Source organism: Nematostella vectensis, chromosome 2 (assembly GCF_932526225.1).
Source record: "Nematostella vectensis chromosome 2, jaNemVect1.1, whole genome shotgun sequence".
In the NCBI taxonomy this organism is placed as follows: domain Eukaryota; kingdom Metazoa; phylum Cnidaria; class Anthozoa; order Actiniaria; family Edwardsiidae; genus Nematostella; species Nematostella vectensis.
The window spans coordinates 16,449,661-16,460,344 of record NC_064035.1 but is presented as its reverse complement, the minus strand read 5'-3'; the positions used below and the strand labels follow the sequence as shown (position 1 = coordinate 16,460,344).

General features: G+C 37.9%; 3 protein-coding genes across 4 annotated transcripts; 2 read left to right on the top strand and 1 right to left on the bottom strand.

Annotated features, from left to right (window-relative positions):
- Nucleotides 1–350: 350 nt before the first annotated feature.
- On the top strand, nucleotides 351–3,137 carry LOC5515713 (solute carrier family 52, riboflavin transporter, member 3-B). Its single transcript, XM_001635844.3, has 3 exons — nucleotides 351–1,469; nucleotides 1,988–2,175; nucleotides 2,532–3,137. The coding sequence occupies exons 1-3, from the start codon at nucleotides 464–466 to the stop codon at nucleotides 2,727–2,729; spliced, it is 1,392 nt and encodes a 463-aa protein (XP_001635894.3). The 5' UTR covers nucleotides 351–463; the 3' UTR covers nucleotides 2,730–3,137.
- LOC5515696 (glutamate-rich protein 2) lies at nucleotides 2,498–7,160 on the bottom strand. 2 transcript variants are annotated; one of them, XM_032385612.2, is made up of 7 exons: nucleotides 6,909–7,160; nucleotides 6,664–6,703; nucleotides 5,245–5,278; nucleotides 4,915–4,983; nucleotides 4,110–4,391; nucleotides 3,645–3,716; nucleotides 2,498–3,564 (listed from the first exon to the last, which is right to left on the bottom strand). In XM_032385612.2, the coding sequence occupies exons 1-7, from the start codon at nucleotides 6,968–6,970 to the stop codon at nucleotides 3,338–3,340; spliced, it is 786 nt and encodes a 261-aa protein (XP_032241503.2). In that variant the 5' UTR covers nucleotides 6,971–7,160; the 3' UTR covers nucleotides 2,498–3,337. The 2 variants fall into 2 exon arrangements, with proteins under 2 accessions (XP_032241503.2, XP_032241502.2); XM_032385611.2 differs by having other exon boundaries at nucleotides 4,816–4,983; nucleotides 6,909–7,157.
- Nucleotides 7,161–7,336: 176 nt separating this feature from the next.
- LOC5515704 (protein EFR3 homolog B) lies at nucleotides 7,337–10,416 on the top strand. The gene has a single exon (XM_048722201.1). The coding sequence runs from the start codon at nucleotides 7,488–7,490 to the stop codon at nucleotides 9,885–9,887; it is 2,400 nt and encodes a 799-aa protein (XP_048578158.1). The 5' UTR covers nucleotides 7,337–7,487; the 3' UTR covers nucleotides 9,888–10,416.
- The last annotated feature ends 268 nt before the right edge of the window (nucleotides 10,417–10,684 follow it).

Here is a 10,684-nt window from a genome sequence, read left to right as displayed (position 1 = left end):
ATTCCTAATAAGGACGAAACAGCTGTCCATGGTTGCCGAACTGCACGGGTAATAGACTGTGCTAGCGTTTCGTCTTGGCCCGACTGGTGCCAATGTGTGTATGCTAGTGTGCTTCTAAAGTCCACATTAAAGCTTCACTTTTTTGGAATTTGTTCGTGATTTTTGAATAACCTTAAAACTAAATTCTGACATGCATGCGCAAAATGGTCTTGATGATCATGCCCATATTTTTTCGGGCACGGAGATATTGACTTTTTGTTATCCGAGAGCAAAAAAAAAAACATTTGACGTGCAACTAAAACACATGCAGCAAAAACTAGAGCCTAGGCTCTCGATTGCTTACAAGGAACGCCTGCTTGCTATTGTTATTGACCACATAAGACGACATAAGATCATCAAAAGCAAAACTGTTTGGTTTATCCGTGCCATCGCAGAGAATTACTGGTTTTGATAGACGCTGAAGATGTCATCTAGAATCAAAACTTTTTTCTCCAAATTCGACATTTCGTGGCCGACTTACGCTCTAGTTTGTTTGTTTGGAATTGGATCGTGGGTCGCGCTCAATGGCATTTGGGTAGAACTACCGATTTTCGTCAAACATGCTCCTGAGGCATGGAACTTACCATCCTATTTGGCAATAATAGTCCAGCTTGCAAATATCGGACCCATTGTTTATGGATTTGGAAACCACTGGGCCAAGAATGTCTGTAACGAATGGACTGCTATTCCCCTCATTGTTACAATTGGTGCTGTTTCCTGTTTCTTGTTGGCATATTTTTGGGACAGAACAAGTCTTTTATTTGGCGCAAATCACAGTACGGCTTTGCTGGCGTTATCCTTCACGCTTTCCCTTGTAGACTGCACGTCTTCCGTTGTTTTCCTTACTTTTATTGGAACGTTTCCGGCACCATATTTGACGGCATTGTTTATTGGCGAAACCCTTAGTGGAATGTTGCCAAGTTTTGTTGCCCTAGGACAGGGAATCGGTGACCCATGTAATTCAACTCTAATTCAAAATACCACAATTCTGGTAAATGACTTTGAAAGCACTGATCTTTATGTTGGCAAGGGTCTTAAATTTGGCCCAGAGGAATTTTTCTTTTTTCTTTTTTCCATGATGGTAGTATGTGGTTTGTCATTTCTAGCCCTGAATGTTCTACCATTTGCAAAGCGGCAGCAAATATTACAGAGACCAGATCACAGAACCAATTTTAGTGAAGTTAATAGGCACTTATTATCAGAAAATGAGTTTGTCAGCTATGGGCCTCACGGTAGCATTAGCAGCGACACTAGTGCTCCTGATGATGAACAAGTTCCACCTGCTATTGTATACCAGCCCAACTGCAGTAGCAGACAAGTTGTGTATCTGCTCTTTGTTCAAGTTTGGATCAATGGACTTGCAAATGGTGTCCTTCCATCAACTCAAGCATATGCCTGTCAGCCATATGGTAGCCAAGCCTACCATTTAGGTAAATTTACGTAGTATTTGATTACATTCACATAGCTGTCAAATCTCTACATTAGACGAAAGTCTCAATTTGTTTAACCTTTTCTAAAGCCTAATTTTCTTGAAAATATCCATACATTTTACTGTATTAGCTATCTTGGTACTTCTGATACATTCACCTTTTATTCTCAGGATTTTTCCTAAAGCTAGGTTGACAGCTATGCATTCGTTGGTGATGGTTGTTGGCTCACTAGCCACCTCATGCTCTTTTTCAGTAGGAATTTAATTGGTATATATGGTTAGAAAAAAATCTGCCCCCCCCCCCCCAGCAGACTGTGGCTTGCCTACACAACAATTCCAACCCCCCACTCCCTGTTATTTTTAATCTTTTAGCATGCCTCTTGTCATATTCACCAGCCTGTCTAATGTACATCTTCCAATACCACGCCCTTTTGAAACTCAACCGTGTGTAATTGACCAGCTGTTATAAATGACATTACAAAATTTCTTTTAGAATTATTTGTAATTGATTTCTTGCAGCCGTGACACTGACATCAATCTCAAATGCGCTGACATGTGTCCTTGCACTATGGCTACCAAGTCAATCCACATCTATCGTCACCATATTCGCCTGCATCTACAATATCCTGAGTGGCTACTTGCTGCTTCTTGCCAGTTTGAGCCCCACCCCTCCCCTCTACAACACACTTATGGGCTCCATAATAATGGTATTTATGTCTGGGTTCTATATGGAATAAAATTAACCCCCCTAATAATTTAACATATTTCCCCCATCAAAAAATAGGCATTGACTCAAAGGACAATAATGTCCAATGTCAAGGTATGCCTTTGAAGTTCAGTTTCATTATCAAAATTATATTTTACATCACGGGCAGCAATAATGATACTTCACTAAGTCACATTTTTGTAGCATAATTTGTCTACAGTATGTCTGCAGAGACAATGGTAATATGAACAATGCCTAGCATTTTAGAGGTCAATAAAATCCATACCAATGGCATATTGTCACTGATAAATAACATTTATAGATTTTGAGATGAGACACGTTTTTTTTTTATTTCAGGTGACTGTTAGTGTAGTCAGTGGATCACTCATCACCTATACAAAACTCACAATCTGTACTATCATGAAGAAGAAGGGCCAGAGAGCACTATTCTGGTGTGGTGTAGCAATACAAGCAGGATCCTGTATTGGTGCTCTTGTGATATTTCCTGTTGTGAATGTGGCGAAAGCTTTTCATCAGGCCAAACAGCAGTGCTGAGTACCACATCTCACAAAGTAATTAATGCTCAGTCATTTTACGAACATGTATATACTACAAGGATCATGATAGGAATTATGTTAAAAAAATTAGGGTGATTTTATTGGATAAAATTCCAATTTAATAATTAAGGTATTCTTTATCTATTCTTACAAATCTTTTTATTTTCACTTATTTTTTTTTTTGCTCAAGAAATACTGATTGTGTTGATTAGGGAAGTATAACTGGTAAAAATAATAATTATATGAAAATCTTATCCCTAATGTATCTGATCCCCAATGTTAAACCTTTCGAGTTCCAACGAAACCAGAGAGTTCATAAAGTACTTTCCTGACAGGGAAAAGTTTTCTCTTTGATTAAAAAATGCCTTTTGTTTTAAATGACTAAAAGGCTACTGTGTGACATTGATTTTACTGGCTTGGACTAGTTTTACTTGGTTACCCCATCTGTATAACATACAGTATTAATTTATCATCACCACACAGGATTCATACTGTCTTTGATATGCTTATCTACAGCTAAACTGACTTATGCCATTACTTGATACTATTTTCTGTCAATAGTCTTATATTGCCAACTTATTCCAGACATAGTGGTGCATTAATGTGTCATCTGTTTTGCATTTTAATGGGTAATCCACCCATAATTAAATTAATAGGTCCGGTAGGTGGGGTAAAGTCATCATCACTATCATCATCATCATCGTCCTCTTCGTCATCATCTGAGCTTTCTTCATTTTCCTCATCGTCACCTTCCTCACTACTGTCTTCATTGTCATCATCATCGTCATCATCATCATCATCACTGTCTGTATCTGTGTCTTCTTGTACTTCATCTGTATCACAGTAATAATAATTATGGTAATTAATGCTGTAGGTGCCTTATTTGCATTAAACTCTAAACAGCAAGCCTTACCTTGTTTTATTTTCTCTGCCAAAACAGAATGAAATTCTGTACATGTTGCATTATCTGGCTCAAGCAGTAAAACTGAAAAAAGGACAAAATGGTATTTTAAAAAATTCTAAAGCAAAGCATGCAGGCAGTCAGTTCAAATTCTTGAGTTGAATGACAGACATGCTGTATGCTGAATATGTGTAAAAAAAAAGGTAAAATGGTTTGGAAAATGAGATGTCTAAAACTTAAAAATAGATCAATAAATCTCTTACTGGTGAATGTGTTATCAATGGAGGTTAAGATTCAAGACAGAGTTTTAAAAACAACAGCACATGAGAAAGATTTTAGATCTTGTCGCCATATTATTCTTTTAGAGCACATATAGATCAAATGTATATTTGGCTGTTGTCCCAAAGGCTCCCATCAAGTCCCTAATATCATCTGAACTGTGCATTTTCCCCAAAGTGCTAAGGAATAGTTTCTCACTTTGCTTGCAAAGATCCTTTGCTTTTTCATAATCCTCATCCATAACAGCAGATAGGAAGTCCCCTTTCAGCTCAACTGGGGCTTCAAATTTGTCCTGAGTTTTTGTAGTATATGTCTCTGGGGAGCTGGTTTCATCACCAGAACTTTCTTCTGAGCTAGTTTCCGAGTCAGAGCTGTCAGACTTTCCCTGGTCTTTTATGTGTTCTGAAACTACCATTTTCTCCGTTCCTATTGATTTCTTGTTGACTGATAGAGATTCCATTTCCTTTGTAAGACTTGATTCTGTATAGAAGATAATTGGTATAATGCTTAACAATGTAGAAGGAAAGGACTAATGTTTGAATAATTACCATTACACCACTGTCTTTTCACCATTCCTATTTATCAATAATTCCTTTCATTGAATATCTCAAGAAGGTTACTTATTTTTGTTAGATAGTAGTATAGAATTAGTAAAAAAAAAACATGACTATACACCAAATTAAAAAGTACTACCTCATGAAATAGCAGTTTACCTGCCTATTTGTTGGCAAAATGGTTATTGTATAAATTATTGACAAAATTAAAAGGATTAAGTGTAAAGGGTCCAGTTATTTTGGTGTTAAAAAGTGACAAGCTTTAAAGAAAATATGGTTTGTCCATAACGAGCCAATCCATTAGGCCATACTATATTTCCAGGTATGTAGGTCAATTAATCATATAGTACCAGAAGAGTATTTTCTGAACATGTTTATATCGGCATCAGTCAGCTCATCTTGCTTTTTTCTGGCAAGCTGTAACCTTCTCTCGACATGACCTGCACTACCTGCCCTTGCGCTACCACTGGACCCTGGTCTGTCCAGGGAAGACTCTGCAAACTTCACTCTGCCAGGTTCTTTGGATTAAAAGATCATAATCAGAAATAAAAAAACAGTAAGGGACATACAGTACCATAGACATAATTGCAGAAATGCCCAGGGAATTACAGGTAAATATAAATGTGAGGGGGAGTTGTAAAACAAAAAAATAATTGTATAAAGTAATAAATTTAATTATCAGTGTAACACAATATATTCATAATTGCAGAAAATAAAAGACGGCTAGTGTAGGAACTGACTTAACAAAAAATTAAATAAGACTTTTAAATAAGAAATACCTGGAGAGAGTGAAATGAGTCCTTCAGATGGCATCTGGGGAAAACAGGTTATAATTCTAAGCCAGGAATGAACAGTTTTAACCCAGGTAATATCAGGTAATATCAATTTTTATTTTTCAAAACTCTTATCATTTTTAGAAATACAGCTTTCCCTGTACTTTCCCTGTATATTCTCAAAAACAGAACTGTTTTATTGTGGGATTGGAATTCACAGAATCACAGATGAAATGATCATCTCATTTGCATAGGGTTTTATAGCCTAAAATGTGATGTCACACACGTCGTTTTGCAACATTGTTTTTTCACGCAACAGGCTGCACAAAAAAAAAATGACATGTAATATGGTCTTCCGCCTTTTTACACAACATTTTGTTTTGCAACATGTTGCAGGATTTAAAATCAGGATCAAAGTCTTGCAACAAAAAATGAAAAAATATATAAAAAAATTGATTCATGTAACATCACGTTGTCGTTTTATGTGTGCAACAAATCCCACAATCCATCTTGTTTTGGGAAAACAAACTATCTACACCAAACATTCATCTGTCGTCTTTAATGGTTTTCATCTTCTGTAGTATCGATAGCAGTGACATGCAAACAAATTATTGTTGATGAAGAGCCCACTCTTGAATCGATGTCATCTTTGTTTACAAAAATGTGGGCACCCAGAGCCTGGGCTCTAGAATTTGTTGCAAGCTAGGTTGCAAACGATCCATGCAACATCAGGTGTAACATGTACCCCTGAAAACGGGCATCATTTGCTGCACGAAAAAACGACGTTGAAAACGATGCTTGTAACATCACCTTTAAAAAAACCTACAAAACCTTGAGTTATTCAAGATAGATTCAGGGATGTTTATCGGAAAGAGATGCGCTAGTCAGTTGAAACCCCACCCTCATGGTCCCGGGGAAGTGTGAGGTTAGTGTGGGGGTTTAGAGCACTTTAGAAAAAGAATCTGTCCCGAGGGGTTGAGGAATTGAAAGTTTTTGACTCTAAGACTTGTCCCCTCCAAATTACAAATTAATTACTTCACAAATGTACTTTGCAAAAGTCATATCAGATTCTGGTTTGAGACTCTTTCAAATATGAATGATAACTAAGGCCAGATAAAGATAACTTCTTTTTTTATTTTTTGGTAACTGTTATCATCATAGTTATTAGTAAAAATCAGCTGAAGTGTACTGGCTTTGAAAGATAACGGCTTATTTCAGATGACTTGTTGTCGGGTTGCCTATAGTTTGGATCCCAAGTGGTAGGAGCATTCAACTGCAGTTTTGTCCCAAGGAGGTGGGGGCTTTTCTCTGTTTTGTACAGCGTCAAAGTTTAATCCCCCACCCTTACCCTTGAACTTGGAGGTGGGGGTTTCAATTGACTAGTGCATAATATGATAATTTCACAGGCTATAGAAAGTTACATGCCTTTTTAAGACTCTTTGTCACTCCGCTGCTTGAAGAAGGTCTGCAAAGGGAGTAAAAGTATTCTATTAATTGGGGACATTACGATTTACGGAATGTGCTTTTATTCTTTTTATTTTATTTATAATATTTTAAAGGATTTTCTTCCAGCTCATTTTGTTTGAATGCCACACAAGGTATATCAAGATGGAATGTAACTCGGTGAGAGCCATGATAATCTCTTTATTCATCAATGTTTACCGGCTTACCTGTTACTTTTCTCATTGGTATTTGCAGCGGTTGGCGAAGTAACCCGTCGAAGTTCGGCCATAACAACCGGATAACAACACCATAACCCCACAGATAGCAATCTTGCATATGTACAACTTCTCGCAAAAAATTAAATAGCGTTTGTACTTCTTAAAGATGGAGAGATAGCTAGTGCAAAATCCAAATTATGGAAGTCAGGAATCATTATTTTTCTCTGTCAAAGAAAAATTTGAGCCAAATTTGCAGGGTCGTTTGAAATGCCCGCGATTAACGGTCAGCTGCAAAAACTACGCATGCGTTGTATATGTTAAATAACTGAATATAAAGCGTGAATATAAAGGATGAAGTGAGGGGGGAATTTTAAATATTAAAAAAAATAGAATCGGAGTGACGTATTTGGTAAACATAAAACATTAAAACTACTATAACATAGAAACAGATGTATGAGTCGCTATTGAGCCTGCTTATGGGCGACTAAATAAGATAATAAAGCTGGACAAATTTCCCCCACTGTACCCCAGTAGATTTAGGGGTGAGTCAGTGGAAGTGATTCGCAGCGGGCGAATGGTTAGTTCAAGATGGCGACTTCCCACATTTGTTCTTGTTTCGGCAATTTTGGGCCAAGATACAAACGACTTGTCGATAATATTTTTCCAGCAGATGCAAGGAGCGGTCTCGTGAAAGCCAACATGGATAAGTTGATATTCTACGCGCTTTCTTCGCCGGAAAAGCTTGACCGAATCGGGACTTACCTAGCAAGGAAGCTAACGAGATTTGTTGATAGGAAACGGTACGACTTTGTTCGGATATCCATGGAAGCCTTAGATTTACTGCTAATGGCCTGTCACGCCCCTAGCTTGAATCTCTTTGTGGAAAGTTTTCTCAGAATGGTGCAGAAACTTCTTGAAAGCCCAGAGGCAGAGTTACAAGTTCTTGGAACTAGTTCCTTTGTAAAGTTTGCCAACATCGAAGAGGATACCCCATCTTACCACCGGCGGTACGATTTCTTCGTCTCCAAGTTTAGTGCAATGTGCTGGAACGACAATGAAAACCAGAAGCACAGGCAGCAGATTCGGACCTCGGGTCTTAGAGGACTTCAAGGGGTTGTTAGAAAAACGGTTTCGGATGATTTACAAGTCAATCTTTGGGACAATACACACATCAGCAAAATAGTACCGTCCTTGTTGTTTATTCTGGAGGAAAGTGAGAAATCGTTCAACGAATTTCAGAGTGATGACGATCCAGCTCATATTGCAGAGGCCTGCTTGAGAGAGCTGATGAGCCGAGCAAGCTTTGGTAACATTAAATCTGTGATAAACCCTGTATTGAACCACCTTAATAGCAGTGAATTATGGGTTCCTAATGAGTTTGCCCTGAAGGTTTTCAAGATAATCATGTTTTCTGTCCAGAACCAGTATAATTATGTTGTTATCCAGATGTTACTTAGCTACTTGGATGCAAGCTCCAAGGAGTCGGCAAAGAAAAAAGCAGGCGTTGTCAGCGTGCTAGCAGAGTGTGTGGGTCTTGCTACAGGATCCTCTATTGGTCCAGCAGTACTGGAAGTGTTTAACACATTACTGCGCCATTTAAGATACTCAGTAGATGCGAGGTTCAACTCCTCTGGCCATGGTTGCAAACTAGAGGATGAGATGGATTTTGAGCAGTCTATTGTTCATACTATCGGAGCATTTGCTGCCTTGCTACCTGATTTTCAGAAGACAGATGTAATGTTATTTATCATGGACAAATTCCCGCATCGAAATACCAATCAGCACACTTCAGATCGGCGCTCACTGAGATTTACAGAGAGTGATGTTGAATTACAGAAAATGTTGCTACACAGTTTACGCCAAGTGTCTGTCAGCTATAACCCCACATCGCTCTCTGCAGTATTCTCACCATCTTTCATGGATGCGATTTTCCATGCAGCTATCGTAGAGAATCCAGAAGTTCGTCAGCTTGCACTTGAAGTGATCTTTGCACTTATAGATCGCCACAACAACAGCAAAAATCTAGGGCTAAATGGAATGTTGAAAGATGGCAAAGAGATTCAGTTGAATGTTGAGAAATGTCCAAAGCAGGACTTGATGTTTTTCCAGAAGTACCATGACCAGATAATCTGGTATCTGTATGAAAGTGCCAGCATGAGAACCAATAATGTTAGTAACATCTTGGCTATCTATGTTACAATGGCAACTATCAGCACAGAGATGAGTGAGATGGAAGTGATCTCCCAACTTGTTCCACTGGTGTTTGGTTTCCAGAATATGGCAATGAAAGAGGAGTCTAAGATTTCTACTGCATGTCGCTGTGCTTTACATGCAGTTGTAGCAGCTTTTTTGAGTCTTGCAGCACAATTACTCAGACTAGAGACACTGAATGATTATGCTGAAGAGGTACTGAGGTCAAGAGAGAGAGAAGCAAGCTGGTTGGTTCCTCAGAAAGCTCTGACTTCTGAGAAGATCCAGCTGACCAGCTTTAACTTTCCAAATCACTTGTTGTTTGATGTAAACAAGGTTTATGAGATGTTTAAAAAGGCTGGCTGTGATTACAAGGGGATTAGAGTAGCTTACGAGCATCAAGAGCTGTCTGGTGTCCTGGCCAGGACATCTTCTCCTGAAAGCATTGTTTCCTCAGTCTCAAATGAACTGGATGGGCAGCCATCATCTGGAGGAACACGCCCATCTACGCCTATGGAGCATATCACCTTTCAAATTCTTAAGGGCATTATCTCTGACCGACAACATGTGAATGGGACAAACATAGAGTCACCAAAGTTTGCAGAGTCCAGTTTTAATGAGATCGCTGATATAGCATCATATCAACTTCAGGAATTCAATAGTAAACTGGATAATGTCTTAGAAGCAGCACTAATACCGTTGACAACTAGTGCTCTCAGCATATCCACGGTCAGCATATCATCCGTCCCAGGAGACGACACATTTGAACTGAAGTTTCCTCAGGAATATATATACTAGAATGATGTGCTTTGGCAGGATTTTATGAATTCTTGGTGTTCTTGGAAAGGTAATTTCACATAATATTGGATAGGGGTGGGTAAATGTCTCATGAAATGATGATCTATTTTAGTTCACCTCTCATATTTAGCGATCAGGATAAATATTTTCTATTGTCTTCCAAACTTAACAGTAGAGTAAATTCATATTCACGTTGGGGTTATGAAATTCACACTTGCAGAATAACTCATTAAAGAGACAAATTTAGTTTAATTAGCTTTGCAAGTTTTATCAGTCGTGCAGTTTGATTATATGAATATGAATTCATTGTACTTCCAAGAGTTGAAGATTGAATTCGGATAAAAATAGCTTGGCAGGTGCTTTACCAAAAATATGAATAAGAAGATAAATAAACAAATAGGAAGCAGTGGTATTATTTAAGAGGTGGGTTGTGTATAATCATGTCAATTGCTGTATGTTACCTAGACTAAATCGATAGGGAAGAAAAGGATTTTAAATTTATGAAATAAATTTGAAAGCTTGGGTAAAATTTGTTTGCATTTTTATCATTACGATATTACTAACACTCCCACTGGGATTGTTTTTAGTTGATTATTGTATTTGATTTCTTAAACTTTACTGAAGCTTCACTGAATTTTCTATTTGTATTCTTAGCGGCAGCTTGTGTGGTACATCTGATTGAAAAAAAATATATTCTTAATTCAAAATAAAACAGTAGTTTGCCAGTCAATGGGAAGGATTCAGAACAAGTTAAACATCTCAGAATAGCGATGTCTGTCAGAATTGAGCAACCGCTG

Coding starts and splice junctions, on each gene's coding strand:
- LOC5515713 (XM_001635844.3), top strand. CDS start 464: ATGTCATCTAGAATCAAAACTTTTTTCTCCAAATTCGACATTTCGTGG. Junction 1,470..1,987: donor TAGCCAAGCCTACCATTTAG/GTAAATTTACGT, acceptor GATTTCTTGCAG/CCGTGACACTGACATCAATC. Junction 2,176..2,531: donor TTATGGGCTCCATAATAATG/GTATTTATGTCT, acceptor TTTTTATTTCAG/GTGACTGTTAGTGTAGTCAG.
- LOC5515696 (XM_032385611.2), bottom strand. CDS start 6,970: ATGGCCGAACTTCGACGGGTTACTTCGCCAACCGCTGCAAATACCAAT. Junction 5,279..6,663: donor TGACAAAGAGTCTTAAAAAG/GCATGTAACTTT, acceptor TGTTTTCCCCAG/ATGCCATCTGAAGGACTCAT. Junction 3,717..4,109: donor AAAGGATCTTTGCAAGCAAA/GTGAGAAACTAT, acceptor TCCTTTTTTCAG/TTTTACTGCTTGAGCCAGAT.
- LOC5515704 (XM_048722201.1), top strand. CDS start 7,488: ATGGCGACTTCCCACATTTGTTCTTGTTTCGGCAATTTTGGGCCAAGA.